The 25,064-nt window shown below is 44.1% G+C and overlaps 1 protein-coding gene across 18 annotated transcripts in view; it reads right to left on the bottom strand.

Annotated features, from left to right (window-relative positions):
* LIMCH1 (LIM and calponin homology domains 1) overlaps nucleotides 1-25,064 on the bottom strand; it is a 219,256-nt gene that overhangs the window by 15,275 nt on the left and 178,917 nt on the right. For 15 of the 18 annotated variants that reach the window (XM_083754801.1, XM_083754800.1, XM_083754799.1 and 12 more), the window contains 12 exons: nucleotides 20,476-20,605; nucleotides 19,560-19,717; nucleotides 17,152-17,560; nucleotides 15,658-15,876; nucleotides 12,932-13,001; nucleotides 11,556-11,734; nucleotides 9,620-9,725; nucleotides 6,130-6,158; nucleotides 4,705-4,788; nucleotides 2,825-2,917; nucleotides 834-938; nucleotides 147-283 (listed from right to left, as the gene is read on the bottom strand). In XM_083754801.1, the coding sequence (XP_083610927.1) occupies nucleotides 147-283; nucleotides 834-938; nucleotides 2,825-2,917; nucleotides 4,705-4,788; nucleotides 6,130-6,158; nucleotides 9,620-9,725; nucleotides 11,556-11,734; nucleotides 12,932-13,001; nucleotides 15,658-15,876; nucleotides 17,152-17,560; nucleotides 19,560-19,717; nucleotides 20,476-20,605 (1,719 nt within the window). The remainder of the gene's footprint in view (nucleotides 1-146; nucleotides 284-833; nucleotides 939-2,824; nucleotides 2,918-4,704; nucleotides 4,789-6,129; nucleotides 6,159-9,619; nucleotides 9,726-11,555; nucleotides 11,735-12,931; nucleotides 13,002-15,657; nucleotides 15,877-17,151; nucleotides 17,561-19,559; nucleotides 19,718-20,475; nucleotides 20,606-25,064) is intronic. The other 3 variants (XM_083754798.1, XM_083754795.1, XM_083754806.1) reach the window with 1 other exon arrangement.

Raw genomic sequence — 25,064 nt, forward strand, 5'->3', positions numbered from 1 at the left:
TCTGTCATATTCAAAATAAAACTTCCATATCTGAAATAAGACTTCTGTATCTTCCCTAGTGGGAAGATGGCTCAAGCGGTTTATGCATGCATTCTTATATACACCTGTGCAGGCACACCTCATGAAATGTTATTTCTTTTACACACCTCTTATTTTCCTTCCATGGTTCAGATTCTTTGCTTTTCGAAAAGGGCACACCATCTTGCTCAAAAAATAAATTCTTCCGAGTTCTATCTTCCTTTTGCTTATCTTCCTCTTCAGAGTAGCTCACGTCCACCATATTCTAAAAAAAAAAATAGAGATACAGACACTCATTTTTTTAAAAAAAGAACAGCCTATTTATTTAACAAAGAAAAAATGGGGGAGGAAATTATTTAAAAGTACGTTAAACTTTCAGGATTTGACAGAGATGGTAAAAAAAATGTATTTAAAACTTTTTATCCCTTCACCTCCAACAAGTTGTGCCGTAATGTTATAGTCTCATTTGATTTCACCCATTGAACAATACCACACTACTGCCCCACCAAATCGCCCTCAAAGTCCAGCTATCTCAACATCCGAACTTGTTTGGCCAGCTTCTCATTTCAGACATAGCTATATAATTCTTCCATCGCACATTCATCCTCAGCCTTCCAAAGATTCTTTTCACGAAGAGAAGGCTAAATCCCAAGGCATTTTAATTCATTCCTGCTTTCAAAGCAGACACTGCAAGCAGATCCCTGAACTGCTGCGCTTGGCGGAGTTTGGATGATGCAGAGATGACACACACACCCCGATCTGACTCCTTTTTTTGCCACCCCATATTTCCCCCCTCGTTTCACCAGCAAACTCACCACAGTCCCATTTCCATCCGTCACAGAGGAAGACGTGGACAAGGGTTCCGCAGAGCTCGAAGTGACTGTGAATGGTACCACAGTGTCCTCAATGATCTTGCGTTCCTAAAGGAGAGGCAAGGATGTTGAAAGAACAAAATGGTGAAAGTTTGGCAACAAAACCCAGCTGCATCAGTAGGAACCAGGCGATAGAAGACTCAAATGTGCCCTTTCCCAATTTTCCCCCGGGGAGAAACGGAATGCAGGGAAAAGGCACAGGGAAGAGGCTGGAAGTCAGATATAAATGGACATTTTATAAAATAATGTGTTTTAATAATAAATGTAGTAAAATAAAATTGGGCAGAAAAACAAAGGATGTAACTCCCCTGGCTGGATCCCATCAAAGTCCAGCATTTATTTCTTTATTTTAAATTGTTGCTGCTGAGAAATTTCCATGGATAGCAAAGGTACAGCATTTTGTTTCTAACAGCAGCCAATCCAATGCCTCTGGGAAGCTTACAAGTAAGGTAAGGGGATTCATTCTGATGTGTTTGCAAGGAGACTGGATGATACAGTGCTGAAACCCCACACTTCCCAGCGCACTTTCCTTATTGCAAAAAATCCGATCTTACGGGGAAGTGGGGTCATTGTGCAAAACCTCCCAGTCAACTCTTAACTGAACAACCTGTCAGTATGTGACTGAAACGCACCTGGAAATAGTGAGAGTCTGGCAACAAACCCAGTTTGGAAATAAACAACGCTGCTTTTTTAAAAAAAGCTAGTGCCCAGATCATAAGAAGTCATAGTCCTGCTCTATTCCGTGCTGGTCAGGCTGCAAGTGGAGCTATGTGGCCAGTTCTGGGGTCACATTTTAAGGAGGACATTGGTCAACTGAAGTATGTCTAGGAAGAGGATGACCAGGAAGATGAGCGGTTCAGAAACCATTTCGCGTGAGGAACCGCTGAAAGAGTTTGGTATATTTAGCTTGGAAAAAAGAAGGTTTGGTGAGCAGATGGTGGAGAGGAGCAGCTAAAGAGCTGGACTAGAACCAATGGCTGGAAAACTGCAGGGAAGTAGGTGCCGGCTAAACTGTAGGATAAACTTCTTAATAGGAAAAGCTGTTTAACGGCGGAACAGACTGCCTCAGTGTGGGAATGTCAAGGAAGGTAGGAGAGGATATATCGTGCTTTGATATTATCCCTCCCCACTCACGCTAGTGAATGAACAGCAGAGCACATTCCCTTTGCAACTTATCGGGAGCAAGTTGATGATTTGTTAGAATCCTTTAATTAAGCAGTCCAGTCTGACCTGTTGCTGGTTAAGTTTCTCCTTCATTTCCCTCTTAAAATAATAACAGCACAACACAGTCTTCTTTAAAAGTAAGAATAAAGTTTTACTCACATTCAGTTCACAGCAGTGATCTGAAGGCAAGCTTTATCTTGTAGTTACAGTGAAAAGAAGTCTGAGCTACATCTCAGCTTGTGGTCTCCATCCTTTATGAAGGTTGAGCCATGTGCTGGCTAAGAGCCAGCAGAGCGAGAGTCCAAGAGAGAGATGGTTGCGTGGCCAACCCTTTTATCTGGTCAGCGAGGGTCACACCCATCTACCTGGTCACACACAGGGGGAGGAAGCTCCAGAGCAGGTATGACAGGAAGTCCTCCCTGTCTGGAGCCACATTCCTCTGTGTGTCCATTCTAGGCAACAGGAAAATGTTGTACTTGACTGCTCTAGTAATAATACATCCCACACTCAGGAATGGTGGGCTCTCCTTTACTGGAGAGGCTAAGGGCAGCCAGCTGCCAGGGACGATCTAGCTGCATCCTGCATTGCAGATCCTGCTTTAAGCAAGGAGCTAAGACTAGTTGACTTCTGAGGACCCCATGATTCTGGCAAAACACACACACACACACCAAAAAAACAACCCAACCCAAGGACAAGACAAATTAAACACTGTATTACAGCCACCATGATACAGGTACAGCCACATCAAAGCTGCGTCTCTGTCTTCGTACCTCCTCATAGTATTTCCGCTCCTCCTCTTCAACTTCCTTTTGTGCCTTTTCCCATTCTTCTTTCAACTTGTCCTGCTCTTTCTGATACCTTTCCTGCAGAGAGTTCCAACACAAGCTGTTAACTTGGGAATTACGGGAGGAGGGAAACTGTTTCCTCATTTAGGTCCAAAGAAGAGCTCCAAATGAATATTTATTTGGAAATGCAACTGCTCTTTGATCAGTAAAAGAAGAAGAAGCAAGACTCGCTAGAATTGAGGATTCCTTCAGAGCGAAAAAGCAATAAAAAAGATATTTGAAAAACCTTAAAATTTAACATAACCCCCCCCCCCCAGGAGTTGCTACCCTTCCTCTTCCATAATGCCTGGTTCAGTTTTTGACATTTCATTTGCCTGTGTTAAAGGATGTGGAATAGGAGTTGGGGAAAGTACGGTACACTGCAATGGCATAACGAGGGACAAAGTTTATTGACTTATGCACTGAGGAAAGAGAAACATGGAAAAGGGAGGAAGCAGAAAAACTGATACAAGGAAGAACAGAGAAGGCGAAGGATATACAGGGTGAACATTGACTATTTGTTTCAGAAAGTTGCTTATCTGTTTGCTATGCATTCAGACATCCCATGATATTGTAAACAAATTTTACATGATGGTTCCTGAGATCACGTAGCAGGTTTTTGTCTATGTTTGGATAATACGGGCTACTATTTGGAATCAAGATGGTGGACTGAACCTTTCAAAATTGCACTGATTGTAAGCGCTGATTTTTTTGTTTCTCCATTTCTCAGAATTCCCAAGAAACTGTGGGTATGAGGGTCTAGTATAGATGCAATAGTGGGTGATAAAGATGGCATTCAGGTATGAAAAAACTGAAACATTCTGCTTTACTTTTCACAAAGTTTTAGTGCCTTAGTCCTTCCTCCTCCAATGACTGTAACATCAGCTATAGTTCTATGAGATCTTTTGGTGTGGGCAAAGGATAAGACTCAGTGCTGTAAGGAAAATCATCTAACTTTTAGAAATACCCACTAAAATTAAAAAAGTGAAATCTCCCTAAGCTAGATAATATTTTTTCACAGTCCCTGGTTCAACCTTCAATTTTATATTCATCTCAAATCATAAGGCAGCATGGCTACGACATGTTTGATGAGCAGCTGATCAAATTTTGATTGCTATCTGAAACAAAATCCATTCTCAGCCATAAAACAGAAGACAAAGGAGGAGGGAGGGAGGGAGAGAAATAACAAAAAAATCCACTATACTTGGAAACATGGGATATACATTTTCATTTGGCTAGGTTTGCATCCGAGTTTAACTGAGGTTCATAGATATATTGACTTTGGCAGTAATCTAATCAGGATAAACTGCTGCCAGTAAAATTTTAATGAAAGATGAAGAACTATGTCAGCTTATAAGATAAACAGACAACGTATAAAGGTCTTAAGTGGAGAAGATGACAACTAGACAAGTAGTTGATTGTTCTAGAGTGGAATTATTTCCTAAAAAATATACCCATTCTCAATGAATACCCATTTTCTGAATTAAAAAAGGAACCCTTCAAATCGTATTCACTTCCCAACATCCCTATGCTTAGCCTTTAAAATGTGTATCATTAAAATGCATATCATCAACACCACTATGTTGCACTTCTGATGAGAGTTATGTATGCTTTTCTCTTTCATGGAAAAATATGGGAGCCAGTCAGGGTCTCTAGATGAATGGGGAGTCAAAGGATTATGTGAATGATAAGGACATGTGGCTCAAGTTTTAGGGAAAACTTCTCAACTATGGAAAGGTAGGCTTGGGAGAAATTTCAGAAGGCACTACTCTCCTCGAAAACCAGGTAGGATACAAATGTAATAAACAAATAAGGATGGGAGGTACCTGAAGCACACGCTCCTGTTCATGCTGCCATCGTTCTTGTCGCTTACGCTCTTCCTCTGGGTCCCAAGACCAGCAACCAAACCGCTGAAATAAAGTTGATGGATACCGTTAAAGGCTAGGAATACATACCAGAAAACAAGAAGTTCCACGCTGCTTTCAATGTTTATTACTTTAAAACACACACACACACCCAAATATATTCTGAAGATGTTTAAAATAGTCACACACACACCAAAAAAAGCCTGAAACATTTTCTTTGGGAATAATTGGGTCAGAGGTCCACAAAATGTTGGTTAAACTGTTTATGTACGCCATGGCCAGAACTCTGTATGCACAGAATTGGAAAGAAGTGCAGTGGTACCTTGGTTGTCATATGCAATCTGTTCTGGAAGACAATTTGACTTCCGAAACGTTTGACAATCGAGGCGCAATGGGAGGTCAGCAAATTCCATTGAGAAAACGGAAAAACGCGCCTCGGAAGCCGTTTGACTTCCAAGGTGTGTTTGAAAACAGAAGCATTCACTTCCAGGTTTTCGGCGTTCGGGTTCCGAATCATTCAGCTTCTGACATGCTTGAAAACCGAGGTTCCACTGTACCAACGGTAGAGGAGTGGACTTTGAAATTACTGGACTATGTGGAGATGGCGAAAATACGAGGGGAGGGGAAACCCCTCAAATATATTCATGCATACACATCATCTCTATCCAGTAAGGGACAAGGAAAGTTCTACCTATGGAAGTTGGATTCGGCGTGTGCAACCAGCGTGGGGACAAATATGCCCAGAATGCAATTTCCACTAGCCCCATTGTCACTGTTCAAGATGTGGACCCATATATGTCTACGTCAACAGAGGAGTGCTGGGACCAATCAATACAAATGCACCTTTGCATTTAATGCACAGATTTTTAAAAATGTAAACAGCATCAGTTGGGGGGGGCAGCTGATAATAGGGTGAGAACAGGCACGGAGGGGGAAATATAATCCTTTCCTCCCTTGCTGTGTTCTTGCGGAAAATTCCTCCTCAGAAGGTGGTATTGTGAGAATCCCCCATTGGTGACAATGCCCTGATCCCATTAATTCCCACTGATCCTATTTGCACTTTTAAAATAACTGCTTATTAAATGGAAAGATGCACTGAGTGCCACGTGCAGTTTGGCCATCAACAATATTTTTAAAAAGTGTCTTAATTAGGGCTGGAAAAAGCATTCGACTTCTTTGTTTTCTTCTTTCTCGGGGAAGGCTCTTGATCTGACACATTCCAAATGTTGTGCTTTCTAGGCACATAGAATGGAAGAAAAATGCTGAAAATAAATTAATTTAAGGCTTGGGCAAGCCAGCCACATAAGTAATTCACAATTAAGTCTGGGAACAAATTAAAAAACCCAGGTGATACTTTTCACAAGAGAAAAAAACCCCATAACTTACATTTGATTTGTCACTGTTCTCAGTGCCAGCTGCATGGAGAGAAGAACAATTGCAATTAAAAATGCCAAAACGTAAGCTTATTTTTCAAATGAAAGACATCATTTATTTACATGTATTTTTACACCCTGCCCTCCAACCTTGAAAGGGTTTCCAACGCTAACAATTTAAAACCGACAAGTTAAAACTGCAGCCATTAACCTCAGATTTTGGCAGGTTCCTTGGGAAATATGTCCTCATCTCCCTGAATGGGCTTTTGCTTCCTTGCAGCTCTCTTCCCCCCCTTGCCCTCTCCCTCTTAGGGATGCTTAAGGATTTCACACTGCCTACACCAAAGGTCAGCAACCTTTTTCAGCCATGGACCGGTCCACCGTCTCTCAGACCATGTGGTGGGCCGGACTATATTTTGAAAAAAACAGTGAACGAATTCCTGTGCCCCACAAATAACCCAGAGATGCATTTTAAAGAAAAGCACACATTCTACTCCTGTAAAAACATGCTGATTCCCGGACCATCTGCGGGTCGGATTGAGAAGGCGAATGGGCCACATCCGGCACCCAGGCCTCAGGTTGCCTACCCCTGGCTTACACTATTAAGCAGGTCTTCAGTTTTCACCCTTCTCCAAAATTTGAAATGCAACTCTGAGCTCAAGACACATGCCAAAGTACATTTAAAAATCAGCATTTCAGGGTAACTGACATACCAAAAAAGTGTGATTCTTTGTGCAGGTTTCCCCTCACTTTCTAAATGTGCATATTGATGGAGAAATGCGAAAGAACAAAGGTGTGAATGAACTCATGAGAAACTGGCACAGGCTGGAAACTGACTTATCCATCTATCCCTATTTGCCCCAGGCCCAATGTGCTGCAGAATACCGTATTTTTCGTTCTATAAGACGCACCTTTTCCCCTCCAAAAATTAAGGGGAAATGTGTGTGCGTCTTATGGAGCGAATGCAGGCTCCATGGCTTCAGCGTTGCTTCAGGGATAACCGCCCAAAGCCTCCATAGCACAGTGGGAGCTCCCACTGCATCCAGAGGTTTCGCGTTGTGGGAGCTCCCGCTGCGCTCCGGAGGCTTTGAGTTGCTTTCGCAACTGGAGAGGCGCTGCGCAGCTTTTCCTCTCTGCGCAGCGCCCCTTCAGCGAAGCGGGAGGAGAAATGGAAGGGGCTCCTGCCGCTTCGCTGAAGGAGCGCTGCGCAGAGAGGGAGAGATTTTTTTTCTTGTTCTCCCCCTCTAAAACTAGGTGCGTCTTATGGTCGGGTGCGTCCTATAGAGCGAAAAATATGGTAAGTGCCCTTTCCTCTGTGATCCTGTCACTCACTGAGCTTGGAGAGGACAGGTGAGAGCAACAGCAAGTAAGGGGGATGAATAGCAAGGCCAATGTGCTCAGGGTCAGAGGTAAGTCCCCTGCTTAGCAGTTGCCCAGTTCTGTCAATTGGTGACGCCAACCTCTTTAGGATGAATCCATGCAGAAAAAGATATCAAGAGTCTACAAATCTTTCCTTAATAATCTGCAACTTTTTAGAGTGAGAAACCCACTGAGAAAGCAGACAGACAGACCTTCCACCAACCTCTATGCAGATGGAGAAAGGACAGCATCAGCATTAAGTCAACTTTAGGTTCTAAGCTACTGCTGGCTACCAACAGCTACTGCTTTCTGGCCATATCTGAGTGCCACATGCTATCTAAGTTCTATTTCCCCCAACGCTGAGCCATGTGGGGAAAGGGAATATGTCACTCCAGCGCCACAGTTACCAAGAGAGCTCTTGCCATCTTTGGTGAGACGGTTTTGATCTCGACAGCTTCGCGGTATTATGGAGCGAATTAACAAAGTAGATGGTGGCATTGCTCTGTTATACATCAAAGGCGAGCTCTTTGCCAACTACGCGACTGGGAAAGGCACTCTCTACGAAAGCAAGGAGGATGGGCAGAGATATTAGCTGTGGACACGTTCTAGAAGACACCTATGCGGCGTAGCAAGAAGGCAGGCAGCCGCATCTGAGGCCGACACTTTACCTGACTGTGAGAAAAATTGGTAGCGCCTCCAGGAGTTCCGAACCTTAAGCGGAACGCTGGGGCTGTTGGGTGACTCTAGAGTGGACGGCAGGCCAGGCGGGGGAAAACAGAACAAAACAAAAGATACAACACTGTGAAAGGTAAGCAGATACCAGAGAGCAGCCAAGAGACTCAGGAAGATGATTAACAAATCTTGTGAAAGTGGGCTGGTTGGTTCTGGCTTCCCATGGAGAACAAGCTGTCCCAGGGAAGATGGAGCAAGCTTGTTTTTTCCCATTCTGGAGGCCAGAATCTGAACCAAGGGCTTCAAGTTACAGGAAAGGAGATTCCAACTAAATATCAGGAATAACCTTCTGACAGCAAGAGCTGTTTGACAGTGGAACAGACTCCCACGAGAGGTGGTGGACTCTCCTTCCTTGGAGGTTTTTAAGCAGAGGTTGGATGGCCCTACTCGAGTGTAGGCTCAACTCCTGACACACCTATCATGTGTTTGAGATTCCGGCATTGCAGGGGGTTGGACTTGATGACCCTCAGGGTCCCTTCCAACTCGACAACTCCGTGATTCCATGTTTGAAAGCAACTAGAAAATGGCAAAACTAATACTATTCTAGTGCAACATGTATCCTTGATGTGTTACTCTCATGGTTGTTTTGAATGTGATTTGGCTGCTTTACTTATATTTTGTAGCCCGTCTTAGGCCCAGAATGATGGGAGAAAATGAAGGGGCAGAATGAAGACTGAACAAATAATAAATAAACAAGTGGTTTCCATGGTGCTTCTTGTCAAGGGTTTGAAGGCACTCTACAGTCCCTGTTCGCCCAGTACTTCAGTCTACAGAAGTCTCCTCCTCCCACCTGCCTGCTGTCAGTGAAGGAACGGTCCTAGGAAAAGGTATCAGCCTTTTCCAGGGACAGTCCTCACACTACAGGTTGCCTGTTCTGCTTCTGAATAGAGGTTAAGAATACCAGAGCAAGGGTGAGGTTCGTTCAGTGCCTCCAGACCGCTGGAAGATCACAATCCCATTGTGATTCAGCTTTATTCTGCCATTGCCAACCATGGGAGAAGTCTACTTGGGGACATAAGGAACACCAACTCCTTTCTTCATGAAAGCCAGCAAGCAAGTGAACCAACCAAGAAGTCCTCAGTTAACTGTAGTTCCCCCCTCAAACTCAGAAATCATCGCAAAGAGTTTTAGAACAAGCCAACTTCAAACTATAAACCATGGTTTCCCCAGTTTGGATGAAAAATAAAACTGTGGTTAACGGAAGTCTTCCTGGTTTGTTTGCTCCTGACATGGAGAGGGGAATGAAGAGGTTGTGCGTGTGGTCAAAAGGCCTGCCATAACTTGCATTATTATTTTTTTAAGCAAAAGTAGGATGTTACAGACTTGTCCTCTACCCCTCTGACAAATGTTCAAGGATGCACTGAGACCACACTCCTAATTCTTCCTCCCTCCCCACTTCCTGTTTCGTTTACCTTGTGGGGCAGAATTCTGCAAAACCACTTGGCTCCTCTCGGGGATTATCTTCAAAAGTGGAAATATGATGCCTCCATCTTGCACAGGGGCTTCCAAAGTCTCTACCTAGGCCAATTTTTGAAGGCTAGAATCAGTTCTAAGACAACAAAATAGAATACAAAATATAGACCCTCCTTTTTAGCACTGCCTATCGATGGATTTCTTAGCTGCACTAATTAAACAGTCTAGGCTGTATCAGGTAAGCAGGATATTCTGCCTAACTTGCATTTATTTATTACGGAATATATGGCCTGCTTTTTCTAACCAAACAGATGCACCGAAGTGGCTGGAAGTCCTAAAGACATACACATGGATATCACAAAACAGCTTGTCTGAATAGAATTGCTTTAATTTGTTTATGGAAACAAATGAGGACATCTAAACATTTTTTTTGCTTGTTTGTTTGCACTGGCTGACATAATTCACAATGCATTTTCCCTTATCACCTCCTTCCTGTGTAGTTACAGTCCTACATCTGTCCGAACAGGAATATATTAGACTAAATCTCCGGCTCTGCAGATGCATAAATGAAGCTTGCTTTTTAATCTTCTAAATCTATTTGCAAGCTAGAACTGACTAACAGAAAACTCTTCTTTCCCTTTTTCTGTGAACTCTTTTCCATGAGGGTACACATCTCCTCGTGGGAAAGATGAGCATATTCCATCTCCACATGGTGGAAATGCAAAACGAAAACCAGCTGTGTATCTTGCATTTTGCTGGTCAGTCTAGACAAGATGCAAAATGTGTCATTAGGAATTATTCTGTACTCTCAAAAAAATTAATAATAGCTACATATGGGCCCTGTTCTCTAGCGGCAGCTAGACTGGTGACTGGAAGTGGCCACCAGGACCATATAACACCAGTCATAGGATCTACACAGCCGTAGGAGCCAGTGTGGTGTAGTGGTTAAGAGCGATAGACTCGTAATCTGGGAAACCGGGTTCGCTTCCCCGCTCCTCCACATGCAGCTGCTGAGTGACCTTGGGCCAGTCACACTTCTTTGAAGTCTCTCAGCCCCACTCACCTCACAGAGCGTTTGTTGTGGGGGAGGAAGGGAAAGGAGAATGTTAGCCGCTTTGAGACTCCTTCGGGTAGTGATAAAGCAGGATATCAAATCCAAACTCTTCTTCTTCTTACACTGGCTCCCAGTATGTTTCCAACCACAATTCAAAGTGTTGGTGCTGACCTTTAAAGCCCTAAATGGCCTCGGCCCAGTATACCTGAAGGAGCGTCTCCACCTCCATCCTTCAGCCCGGACACTGAGGTCCAGCACCGAGGGCCTTCTTGCCGTTCCCTCACTGAGAGAAGTGGAGTTACAGCGAACCAGGCAGAGGGCCTTTCTCAGCAGTGGTGCCCTCCCTGTGCAACACCCTCCCATCAGGCGTCAAGGAGATAAAGAACTACACAACTTTTAGAGGACACCTGAAGGCAGCCTTTTATCAGGAAGTTTTTAAAGTTTGACATTTTATTAGGTTTTTATATGTGTTGGAAGCTGCCCAGAGTAGCTGCAGCAATCCAGCCAGATGGGTGGGATATTATTATTATTATTATTATTATTATTGCAGTGTGTGGCAAGGGGAAGTTTCCCTCATTTGTATTGTTGAAGAGCAGTGAAACGTAAGGGGCAGCGCTGCTTGGTCTGCTGTTCTCATCTTGATGAAAACCATCCTTGGGATGCTATTAGCACAGAAAAGAAGAATATGTTTTCAGACTAATAGCAGAGTGCAGAAGGAGGGATTTTTATTGGGATTATGGCATTGGACAGAAGAATTGACCCTCTCAGTGAAAATCAGCTCCCTCATGCCTGTTATCTGATAGAAAATAATACCCTGATGTAGTTTTTAACCGATGCATTGAGCGTCATCCTCAACTGTAGGTTTTAGTGCATCACACTACCTTCTGGATAACTGGTGCTTCTACATCCTTCAGTTGCCCCCTTTCAAGTTTCTTCGGCTCCTCATTTGAGCCCATTTCCTTGCGATGATTACTGAGGGAAGAGTTCGTGACGGAAGAGAACTCCGCCATGGCCACAGTAGGGCTGGCACGGGAAGCAGTTGTGCTGAATTCTTTGTGGTCTGAAGAAGGATTGGGGGAACAAGGGAAAAGAAAACAAAAAAAAATCAATCAGGACGATTAAATAAGAAAGAGAAGTGCAGCCTCATGTCAAGAACGTTGAAAATGTTATCCAATAAAAAGACACACAGAAAATATATTCAGAAACGTTTCTCCGAGCATATACTGTTGCTTTGTTTTAATTCTCATTTTATGTAACTGTTGCATGTCATATGTCTAAGTGTGTGTGTGTGTGTGTGTATGTAGACAAAGAGAAGAAGAAAAATGTAGACGATGGCCACTATTTATAGAAAGCAGAAAGAATAAACAGGCTCGTAACTTTTAGCCAGTTACAAACAGTGCTTTTTTTCCTAAAAAAAAATGTTTAGGGTACTCTCATTTTCCTCCTCATACTGAAATACTGTCCCTCAATGAGGCCAAACTTAGATTCACAAAAGGTTTAGGGCTATGCGTACCCCTTTGTCCCCCCCCCCCCCGAAAAAAGCACTGGTTAGAAATATGAAGTTGACTAAAGTGATGCCCCAAACTATCGGACAATACACTCAAAAGATGCAGTATAACTTTAATATAAACACTTTTGCAGCATCTAAAAGGAGGCATTCCACCTGCTCTCACATAGAAAGGAATGCCTCTCTTAACATGGTTCCCACTACAAAACATACCTGTAAAGGATAAAAACAAAATATTGCATGCCTCTTCCTTCAAAATTTATTGATTTATCCACACATACATAGCTTTAATAATTAAAAAGCTAATAACTAATTTAAATTTCGTTCCCATTTCCCCCCACTCTTAATTTCAGGGTCGTGGGTTCAAGCTCCACATTGGGCAAAATATTCCTGAACTGCAGGGGGTTGGACTAGATGACCCTGGTGGTCCCTTCCAACTCGACCGTTCTATGGTACTTCTATGATACCTGGAGGGCATCATACTGTTGACCTGCTGTTGAAAGTAATGTGGGTTTTTTAAATCAGGTTTTATGCGTTATATACTTTCCTAGTTATTTTCCATGCTTTTATTTTGAAAAATATCGTAACCCATCAAAAGCCTTTTAAAACCCAGGCAAAAACAAACACGATGTTCACTGCTGTAAACTGCTTAATTACAAGTTAGCTTTTTTTTCACGAAACCTCTAGAGGGCACTGTTCATGTATGTGTATAGACAAAAAGCCCATATAATATTCCTTAAAGCAACAAACCTGGAGACAGTCTTTCCGAATCGGTTTTCTCATTTTGGTTGATTGATTTAGCTTCTTCCGTCAAGGTGCCCTGCAGAGAACATTTATATTACTGTCGATCCACAGGCAGAACAAATACAAAATTGCAAATGGGAATGAAGATAACATCAAACTTTGGTTTGGTTTTCCATCACAGAACAATATTCCAAACTTTTATATTGGCCACGCTTCCATGCCACAAAAAAACCGCAACTGAGTGCAATGCAGTCGAGCCCTCGTGAGCCACAGGAAGCCCTTGGCTTGCATATTGTATACCCCTTTCCGCTCTTCCACCTGTGTGACTGGAAAAGAGAAGTTTGGAAGCGTTTGCTTCTCCATGGTTTGTCGTTTTGTATGAAATTACAAAGTATGCTTACCCTTTACTCTGGTTCGTTTGAAGAAAATTTGAAACCATTCTTTTAATTTGGCCTTTACAAAACAAAACAAACTATAGTTCTGTTCATCTTGCAAGAGGCTAGCAAGGACCGCCGACTCAGACTGCAGTTTATCCCACCTACGTAGAGGACCAGATGGCACTGATTGGCCGGCCGAACCAGTCCCTAAGAGGAGGCCTATACAAAGCCCACCAGTTTGGCCATTTGCTGGCAGGCAAGCACCAAACCCTTGCCCCTTCACTGGATCATCGCAGGGCCCATAGACCGGCCAACCATTTAAGGTAAGCAGACTTCCCTGTGAATGGCTCCCATGTAGCACAGGATTCCATCTAAATGACCTTATTTACACTAATTTTATTTCCTTGCTAAAAAAAAGTAAAAATTATCCTACCCCTCAACCAAGTTCCCAAGAGCATCTTACAAAAACCAAGAATGCAATACAGTTAAAATGTAAGTGCCATACAAATTTTTATTTTTGAAATCTCAAATATGATCTAACCTATGTGAAAAGAGGCTCTTTCCTCCCAAATCGACATCCCACGTAAAAGCCCAAGTCATTGGCCCATTTCGAGTAATTAACATTAGGTCTCCTATTCTCCCCATGTCCCCCCCCCAAATCTGCTCTGTAAGGGTTGCCCAGTTCCCAGAGCTGAATTTGAGGGTTCCTTGCACTGTGTGCAAGGAACTCTGTTGCATCAGCAGAACTGTGGCGTTGGATATGGCCCAGCTGGTGGGATCTGCTGACAAATAAGCTGCCATGTGGCTGGGGAAGCATTTAAAGTAATAGTAGTAGTAGTAATAATAATAATAATAATAATAATAATAATAATAATAATAATAATAATTTATTTATACCCCGCCCACTCTGGGCGGCTTCCAACAGAACACTAAAATACAATAACCTATTAAACATTAAAAGCTTCCCTAAACAGGGCTGCCTTCAGATGTCTTCTAAAAGTTTGGTAGTTATTTTTCTCTTTGACATCTGGTGGGAGGGCGTTCCACTGGGCAGGTGCCACTACCAAGAAGACCCTCTGCCTGGTTCCCTGTAACTTGGCTTCTTGTAGCGAGGGAACCGCCAGAAGGCCCTCGGCGCTGGACCTCAGTGTCCGGGCTGAACAACGGGGGTGGAGACGCTCCTTCAGGTATACTGGACCGAGGCCGTTTAGGGCTTTAAAGGTCAGCACCAACACTCTGAATTGTGCTCGGAAATATATTGGGAGCCAATGCAGATCTCTCAGGGCCGGTGTTATGTGGTCCTGGCGGCCAATCCCAGTCACCAGTCTAGCTGCCACACTCAGGATTAGTTGTAGTTTCTGGGTCACCTTCAAAGGTAGCCCCACGTAGAGTGCATTGCAGTAGCCCAAGAGAGAGATAACTAGAGCATGCACCACTCTGGCGAGAGTGTGTGGGCAGGTAGGGTCTCAGCCTGCGCACCATGGAGCTGATAAACAGCTGCCCTGGACACTGAATTGACCTGCGCCTCCATGGACAGCTGTGAGTCCAGACTGACTCCCAGGCTGCGTACCTGGTCCTTTAGGGGCACAGTCACCCCATTCAGGACCAGGGAGTCCTCCACACCTGCCCGCCTCCTGTTCCCCAAAAACGGTAGTGGCATGCAGTGATTTTTTTTGCAGGGAGACAGGGACAGAGGAGCCAACTTGCTGGGGCAATGGGGGGGGGAGTGATGTCATGGCCTCCTGATGCGTGTGCGAAGATCTCGCCTCCCTCCTTAAGCTTGGCAGAAGCTTCTCTTTGGGAAGGAGGCGCCAGGCATTAATGCTTTAATACTCTAATTTACTAGGGACACAGGTGGTGCTGTGGGTTAAACTACAGAGCCTAGGACTTGCTGATCAGAAGGTCAGTGGTTCAAATCCCCACGACGGGGTGAGCTCCCATTGCTCGGTCCCTGCTCCAGCCAACCTAGCAGTTCAAAAGCACATCAAAGTGCAAGTAGATAAATAGGTACCGCTCCGGTGGGAAGGTAAACGGCGTTTCCATGCGCTGCTCCGGTTTGCCAGAATCAGCTTAGTCATGCTGGCCACATGACCCGGAAGCTGTACGCCGGCTCCCTCGGCCAATAAAGCGAGATGAGCGCCACAACCCCAGAGTTGGTCACTGCTGGACCTAATGGTCAGGGGTCCCTTTACCTTCACTCTAATTTACTGGGAACATTCACGGGACTAGCCTAGTAACTAGTTCACTGGTGGCACTATTGGTTTGAAGGACACCTGAAATGTACTGTAAAAGAGAGACTGAAAGTGGGTCCACCCCCATTGCAAAGCACGGCCAATCTGATGGCACGGTCCTTACCGTCTGCGCTCTGTCTTTGCTGTGTTCAATGAGCCGCTTTAGGACAAGCTCAGTGCTAGGGCTGTTTTGTTCCCCCTCCACTGAGGAACCGTCCACCACACTGTTGGACTTTGGCGACCGGCTTGGTGAAGGGGCAAATATTAACGTTGTGCATTCTCTCTCTCGTTCCTCTTCCACTCCGTTGACAGCTTCTCCGTTCATGCTGACTTTTCCATCCACCTGCATGGTACAGTTTCAAAAACCACGTGGGTAACGTAAAACTGAGAGGCCCCAAGGCAAGGTGTATTATTTCTCAGCGGAAAGAAGTGAAAATTCTTTTTGTGGCCTCAGTGTTTCTGGCGCAGTGAAGCAGACTTTTAGGGTGCCGTTCCCGCCAGCGTTACAGCAACATCACGCAAGCAACTCCACGTGTGATTATTCTTTCCCATACACTTCTGATTCTCTCTTTCCTCCCCTGCTCTCTCCGCTGTTGTCTTCCCCTCTTGTAAAATTTACATTTTAAGCCAGGGGCCAGCAAATTTTTTCAGCAGGGGGCCGGTCCACTGTCCCTCAGACTTTGTGGGGGGCCAGACTATATTTTGGAAAGGGAAAAAAACCACACACACACAAATTCCTATGCCCCACAAATAACCCAGAGATGCATTTTAAATAAAAGCACACATTCTACTCATGTAAAAACACCAGGCAGGCCCCACAGATAACCTAGAGATGCATTTTAAATAAAAGGACACATTCATGTAAAAACACGCTGATTCCCAGACCGCCCGTGGGCCAGATTTAGAAGGCGATTGGGCTGGATCCGGCCCCCGGGCCTTAGTTTGCCTACCCATGTTTTAAGCATTCTGGGAAGGGGTCTACTCTTTTGGTTTGTAAGGGCAAACAGGAAGAGTGAAATAAATATAAATACTTAAAGGCTGGAATCTGATTAAATAAATATTTGAGTTTGCATCTAACTAACTTCCACTCAGAGTTAGAAATTAAGGGACCCAGATTAGCCATGTTCCTTAATTTCAGCAGATCTACTCTGAGTATAACAGACGCTGAAGCATCAGAAGTTGTTTAATCTCTGAAGTTTTTATCTTTTCTATTTCCTCTTGGAAGCTCTTTTCTATCTCTCCCTCCCCCCCTTATTTCTCTATCTCTTTTTCGTCATGTTTTATCTTACTTAATGTTGGACAAAAAAATACATTTGAGATTAAGTTTTGCATTTCTCTTCATGAACTCTAATAAAATTTATTTTAAAGAATGAAAATCCTCATCAAGTAAACCCACACACATGTGCATATTAACAACCACTCTGAAGGAAAGCATGTTTCACCGAGGCAACTGGGGCATGACTCACAATTTACCAAAATATTTTCAGTCAATTTATCTGCTTTAATCAAAAGCAGCAAAAATAATGATGAAGACCCTTGTCATATTTGAAACGGGATTCTCGAAAGCTTCCCTTTCCTTCTCTCCTGAGCTACCTTTGACTCACCTAACGCAACCTACCTTAAAGGTTCTCAACACCTGCTGTGTGCTTTTGGGTTGCGAGTAAGGCTTGGCAGTCAGCATAGGCACAGCCTTCGAGACAAACGGTTTGCTTGGAGAGGTGCGGCCAGTCGAGACGCTGGCTTCTGACCCGCCGGCGGGAGCGATGGTTGCCTCTACCTTGGCAGTGTACTTGGGGGCGGGGAGCGACTGTTGCCGTAAGTATCTCAGGGGGTTGGGGTCCTTGGGTGGGGACGACGAATTTGGCTCCGCTGAATGGCTTCTCTCCAGAATTTTTGGCATCTCCAAGCGCTCGAGGACAGCTTCGCTAATGGTGAACCTCTCAATGTACTGCTGGAGAATATTATCTGCTTCCTCGCGTGACCTGGCATTCTTGTATGCTTCGTGCAGAGCTCTCTCGCGCCTCTCTCTGTTTGGGTGTAACAGAAGCAAGGTTGCAAAGGGGGACCTATCATTATTGTCATTAATTACCGTATTTTTCGCCCTATAAGACGCACCAGACCGTAAGACGCACCTAGTTTTTGGAGGAGGAAAACAAGAAAAAAATATTCTGAACCTCAGAAGCCAGAACAACAAGAGGGATCGCTGCGCAGCGAAAGCAGCGATCCCTCTTGCTGTTCTAGCTTCTGGGATAGCTGCGCAGCCTGCATTTGCTCCATAAGACACACACACATTTCCCCTTACTTTTTAGGAGGGAAAAAGTGAGTCTTATAGGGCAAAAAATACGGTAAATTTGTATACTGCCCGACACCCGCAGGTCTCGGCACGCCTACGACATAAAATCACGTTATAAAAAACACAATATACAGAGTAAGTTAAATAAGTCAGCATGTGCGCAAAAAAAGAGGATGCCCCACTCATTTCTGCTTTGCAAGAGAGTCTGGGCAAAGTAGCATCCAGCCTCAGTTCGCGTAAACTAACTTAATTGCTGGCGCCATTTTATACCATAAGCAGAATCAAATCAGTCGAGCCAGTACCACTGCCCACTGCAGTAAGAAATTTCCTAGCTTGAATGCAACCCTTCACCATACTCCCTGCATAGAGAAAACAATCATGGCGGGGAGAATATCAGGCGGAACATTTTACCCTGACATGCTTGTTTTCTATGTGAAATACACACACACCCCATGGATGGGCGATTCAGACATGCAACCCCTTCCTTCCCAGGTGCACTTATGCTTGTGGCCTGAAGTTGCACTGACCAGGAAAAGCTTTACTGTGTGAATCTGTTGATTATGCAAAAGATAATGAACAGATGATCATGAACCATATATTTTACCACACACACCTCCACTGGATGTGTGGCAAAACCTTCCTCATCCATCGACAGAATAATACAGCTGGGAGGTTGTTTGTTCCTTGGAGATCATGGCATCCTCATTGGATACAGGGAAGCAACTCTAGAGTAGGAATCACTAAGGACAAAGTAGATCCCTGGGGCAACCAGGTGTATGTTAAAGAAGTGTTTGCTCCACCCAGAAGATGGAAGGGGCTACTTCTTACCCAAAAAGGTCCCAACTGTGGAAGGGACCAAATTCCACCCCCTCTTCTGCAGGAAATTGCAGTAAAACGTAATTATGCATAAGTGCTAGTTTGTGCATGAAGGGATTAGACAATAGAGCTGGATTGCAAGACTCAGCTACGTCACACCCCCTCTTCTCCAATAAGTGAGGAAATGAATCTTTCTCTTCCTGTTCCCTCTCTCTCCACACCATGTAACCTAAGAGGAAGGATGTGTCTAAGCTTAGAGCATGTGTTCAGAACTATATTCTGTATTTTCTACCCAAGAGTATTCTGCCTGTGTTCTCCTTGCTGCTGCTTCGATAAATGCAACACTCTGTCCTTTGGAACGTTTTGTAAGTAAAGTATTTTAAACTTACTTAACAGTGTGGTCTGTTCACTGTAGGAGGGGTAGAAAGAGTGGAGTGCTTTGCAAGTGGACTAAACGGGATAGGCAAACGGTTAAGCAGCCTATATTTCTAATGCTTCACTGTATTGCTTGACTTTGTGAGCTTAAACTCTTCTACTAGGCTCTCTATTGCTGTAGAGTATGTTTAGCCCCACATCTAGGCATCCAGCTTATTCTTTTATTATTCACCCTATGCACAGACGTCACAGTAATTCTATACCCCACACAACCTCCACCTTACTTCACTGAGCTCCACAGCTTTAAGTAATTTTCTCCTAGCCACCTCACTTCTGGCATCAGAACTAGAAAACTACTTTAAAATATTGGAGGTTAGTGAGGTGAGATGGAGGCTAGATTTTGCTCCCTGTTCTTCTTTGCAAAAGAACAGACCCCCATGCTTCGAACATGGCCAGCGCTTATTCGACACCCACAGAGTTAGCCTACATGTATAGTTGCACTCCAAGAGTCCTCAAACTGTGCTTTCATTAAATGAACCTACTTCTCTTCCACAATTTCTCTGTAGGTCTTTATGCTTTTCCTCCGCTCACTGGCCTCCTCAGTGCCAGTCAGTAGTCTCTCCATCTTCTTTCTCTCGGCTTCTTTTTTAAATAAGTCCTGAGAAGCACTTCTCCGGCGACTTTTCCACCTGGCTAAGTCCTGCAGGAGGAAGATGGGCAGAGGACAGAACTGTAATGATTAGGCATGATGTTGAAAATCAACTCTGTGAGGTATAATAATAAAAAAATAGTAGTAATACTTATTTATTTATATGCCACCCATCCGACTGGGTTGCCCCAGCCACTCTGGGCAACTGCCAACAAACCAAAGCACAGTAAGACAGCAAACATTAAAAACTTCCCTGTACAAGACTGCCTTCAGATAGGTAGGTTCGGTTACTTGTCTTCCGCCAGTAGGCCGAGACTCACAAACGGGTAGCACCCCAACCGAAGTTCTGTTATAGCACAGTCATTTCCTCAGTGTTTCCCAAGCTTGCGACTCCGACTACAATTTTTGGACTACAATTCTCATCATCCTTGAAGCCTGGTCCTGCTAGCTAGGGAGGATGGGAGTTGTAGTCCAAAAATAGCTGAAGACCCAAGTTAGGGAAACCCTAGTTTAGACTAAATATACATATGAGAAAGCTGGAAAGCAGATGACCTGAGCCAAAAGAAAGGATGAGCTTCCTGTAGCTGCATTTGTATAACACAGTGAAGTATTCAAAGTGGTTCACGTAATCTTTACAACAAACCTGTAAGCTAAGTCAATAGCATCATCTCCTCTAAACTGCAACTGAAAGTGTGGCTTACGGAAGGCCAACAAGTGAATTTGTAGTAAAGGTGAGATCCAAAGCAACGATCCCAATTTCTCACAGGTTTCCTTCTCCCTGCAAAAGAGTCTTCTGTTCTCATACTCACATCTTGCCACCGGTCCTCTTCCTCTTTGAGCTGGTGGTGGATCGCCTGCAGCTTCTCGTGGCGAGCTTGGCTATGAGGTTGCATCACGGCAGCCTCGTCTGTGCACCTCATGTCAAACATGCTCACGCTCCTGAAAAGAAAAGCAAGGAAAGGATGAGGAAGGAGGCTATTTGTCGTGGATAGACTTGGTGCGTTTCTGCCACAGGAGGGCGCTGGAGCAAACTTAAATGCATCGCGTTCTGCAGAAAGCTCTGAAGTGGCAAAGCTGGAGGTATTTTTGCATGTGCAAAATCTTAATCAGAAGCCATGTGCTTTTTTACTTTAGTATAAACAAGGCTATACTAACGTGCATGCAAATTGCCTGATTGCGGTGCGTTCCAGTAACACCGCTGCAAAAGGAAGAGCTGGAGGTCTGCGCAAGGCTGCCCTTTTGCTTGGCATCTAATGTGAATTGAGCACAGCCCTGTCCTTGCGTAATTTCTCAACTGTCCCTTGTTTCGTTAGGAAATACAACAATAATCATTCTTCGGGCATTAATAGCACCGACTGGAAAGGTTTTGGAGTGAATCAGCACCAGTGGTTTTTTAAAACTGCATTCAGGCAAACACTAGGGAGCTCGGTAATGATGGAAAAATTCCCCTCGCCCACCTCTGCTGATCTTGTTTTGCAATGCACAGAGGGGAAGGCTGAATGTGGTTTAGGCTGCACTCTCAGTTCATGGGGTGTTGTACAGTGGCTGTGTTCAGATGTCACGATGTGAGTGAGTCCAGACAAGCCTGCTCTCCGTTCCTGTCTTCTCCCCTGATGCAGCCGCAAGCAGTTCAGAAGCTTCCACTTCTGTTTTTGCTTAACCACAGCGTGTCGTCCAAACTGTGGTTAACACCAACCATGGTTTCTTTGCGGGGGGGAAGCCAACTTGAAACCATGGCGGTGTAAACAGAGCATTAACATTAGCCACAGTTTGCACAACATGGTGTGTTGTGGTTTAGCGAAACCTTCTGTACTTTTCCTGGAACTTGCATCTAAAGAACAGATGAGAAAGGAGCGAGCAGTGAGCCCAAGACTTACCTCGCCTTGTACACAAACATAAAAGTTAGTAGTGTGATCACTGAACACAACTGCTGGGCACTTGATAGGCCATATTTGTGCCCCACATGAACTAAGTGTGTGCCTTCAGATAGGTCCCAGAATCCACTGCAATGCACAAGGGCTGCCTGGCGGACATGGAAAGTGTTCCCCTCACACTAGAAAGTTTGAAAACTTTAGTTATGAAAGGACCATGAGTTACTTGGAGCAGAGATTTCTGGTTTCCTGAAACAACTGAAGTGATACATTAGAGACAGTTGAGATGTACATACTGCAGGTTAAATGCCAACAGGCGAGTTAAGCGGTGAGAGCCATCCCTACTGAGCGCACATGCAGAGTGAATGGTCACAGAATTCCATTGTTATTCTGGTTTTAAAAAACAACAACAACCCACCAAAGTTCCACTTATTAACACACCATTACACAAGGAGCAGCAATCACGCCCCATCACAGTCTCCTTTGCAAAATGAAGTTAGAGGCTGGTTGTTAAAAAACGTTGGGTGAGATAAAATACCACAAGCGCAGCGCATGAGACAAGGACAGTATACAGAGCTGGTTAATTTTCAGCTATTTACAGAATATGCACCATATTTCTGGTTGCCTTTGGATGGAAGTGCAGTTGACTGTATAAATTAAAATAAGCAAATCAGCCTCCTTTGTGTTTCTGTATGAACACGCCCATACATGAAGAGATTAGGAATCTCCAACAATGAATTCTTAACTACCATGCCACAATGGTGTAACATCAACGAAGGAGTCGACGTCTTCTTCCATCTACCGGTTTTCTGTTAGAATCCTTAATACGGCAGGCGTGTATAGCCCATTTTCTATTTGAAAGTATGTGAATTGTATGGAACTATCTAATGATACCTCAGAATGCTACAGAGCCAAATTCCTCCTCCTAGAATTGGCTTTTAATGCACATTTGCAACAAAAATCTAAGGTCCAAGGCAGGTTGCTTTTTTGTTTTGTTTTGTTATTAAAAACGGATTCCCCAGTACATTAAAGTAATCATCTCTTGTGGGAATACAGTCAAGATCTTTATTCTTGCTTTCCATTTTTTTGCTCCTAAGTACTCGCCCTTTAAAATGATGTAATATTACAGGAAAACAATGAAACACCTATTTTTTATTTTTTAACTTTTTTAAAAGGGGTTTGATATTATCCCTGAGACTTCAGAAATTATACGCAAGCAGTCATGTTATTAAAGCGTAGCAGGATTTTCTTTTAACGAACTAAGGTCTACATTAATTTCCTTCTGGGATAAATCTTTAAGTGATGGGATGGAAAACCAGTGAACTTTATTATATGGCATGGTAAGTTATGTTTAGGGGGGCCGGAAAGTTGGATGCCAAAGGGTAACTGAAAGTCAGAGTCAGGCCAGAGTTGTGGACATCCATAGAAAAATCCAGAGTTAGTTGTCCCTAGACTAGGCATTCTAAGGTCATAGTCGGTGACATGAACCTGGAGCCAGAATAAGTGTTTGAGGATGAAAGCAGCAGGAAGTACACTTCTGTTGACCTGAAGTGGTACCTCAGGTTACAAACACTTCGGGTTACAGACTCTGCTAACCCGGAAGCAGTACCTCAGGTTAAGAACTCTGCCCCAGGATGAGAACAGAAATTGCGCGGTAGCGGTGCGGCAGGTCCCATTAGCTAAAGTGGTACCTCAGGTTAAGAACGGTTTCAAGTTAAGAACGGACCTCCGGAATGAATTAAGTTTGTAACCAGAGATACCACTGTACTGGGCCGAGGCCATTTAGGGCTTTAAAAGTCAGCACCAACATTTTGAATTGTGCTTGGAATCATACTGGGAGCCAATGTAGGTCTTTCTGTTATGTGGTCTCGGCGGCCACTCCCAGGCCCCAGCCTAGCTGTCGGCATTCTGGATTAGTTGCAGTTTCCGGGTCACCTTCAAAGGTAGCCCCACGTAGAGCGCATTGCAGTAGTCCAAGCGGGAGATAACTAGAGCATGCAACCACTCTGGTGAGATATTCTGCGGACAGGTAGGGTCTCAGGTGGTGTACCAGAGGGAAGCTGCCCAAAGTGGCTGGGACAACCTAGTCAGATGGGCAGGGAATAATAATAATAATAATAATAATAATAATAATAATAATAATAAAATAGAAGAGGACACCCCTATTTTCATCAGATAAATGTTGGCAGGTATGGTATCGATCAATCCATGCAGGCTTAATATTGCTTGCCAAACACAGGGGTTGAAGAGTCAAGTCTCTCTTCTCTGCTGTAAAGGACTCTAAGCACCCATTGTCCTAAGTAGCTTACTAAGTACCAGACACATGTTATGAGGTTCCTTGTTTAAGCCTGGATTCCTTGACAATGAGAACATGTTTTAAGACGGGGCCTGAATATTAGGGTGCAAAAACAAACTAAATGCCACAGGGAAGACTGATTTCTTTCTTTAAAAGCAACCACTACTAAATATAAACAACAAACTCAAAACAGACCCATTGGGCTCCAAGTCTGAACTGGGCAGGGAAAGGCTATTTACAGTAATCTTTTCCTTCCAGCTCAAAACCGATCACTTCCTCAAGTTGATTTTCTCTCCGGTTTGGGGACACACAATATGGGGACATCACCCCTTTTCTCTCATAAGTGGGGGGAAAGCAGATCGGGAAATGAGGTTCTGTGTAGGCCAAGTGGCAGGAAGGGAAACAGTTGAGCCCCTTCTGCCGCAGTACAGAAGGCTGATTTTCAATTTTATTTTATTTTTCACGTTGGGGAAAGAAATGCAAAACTTACGCCAGAGATCCTACAAGGTAAGTTAACTGTGCTTTGGCTTTTGAATCTCAGCCTGATGTAATAAACTCATTCCCTCAACTTACTACTTAGTAATCTACTCCTAGACCTAAAGGTAAAGGGACTCCTGACCATTAGGTCCAGTTGTGACCGACTCTGGGGTTGCGACGCTAATCTCACTTTATTGGCCAAGGGTCATGTGGCCAGCATGACTAAGCCGCTTCTGGCAAACCAGAGCAGTGCACGGAAACGCCGTTTACCTTCCCGCCAGAGTGGTACCTATTTATCTACTTGCACTTTGATGTGCTTTCAAACTGCTAGGTGGGCAGCAGCTGGGACCGAGCAATGGGAGCTCACCCTGTCGCGGGGATTCGAACCACCGACCTTCTGATCAGCAAGTCCTAGGCTCTGTGGTTTAACCCATGGCACCACCTGCGTCCCTACTCCTAGACCTAGCCTATGCTTATTCAAGTCTCCCTTATTTATAATTCCTGTTCCTTTAGTCATTGCAGATGAGTGGGCCCTACAGACCCCACAGATTTTCTTTTTTAAAAAAAGGATCAAGCCACAAATTAGCAGAAGTCATATCTTGCAGCAACATCCACATGCTTTATAGCTTTCTGAAAAGGCATGACTTCAGAGCGCATACCATCACATCACAGTGTAGATGTTAAAGCACGCATATTTCGAACAGCTCTGAATGGTGCATCAGCTGCATTTAAAATTAGTAATAAATACGGAAAG

The sequence above is a fragment of the Podarcis gaigeae genome (genome assembly GCF_964106915.1).
Source record: "Podarcis gaigeae genome assembly, chromosome: 9".
In the NCBI taxonomy this organism is placed as follows: domain Eukaryota; kingdom Metazoa; phylum Chordata; class Lepidosauria; order Squamata; family Lacertidae; genus Podarcis; species Podarcis gaigeae.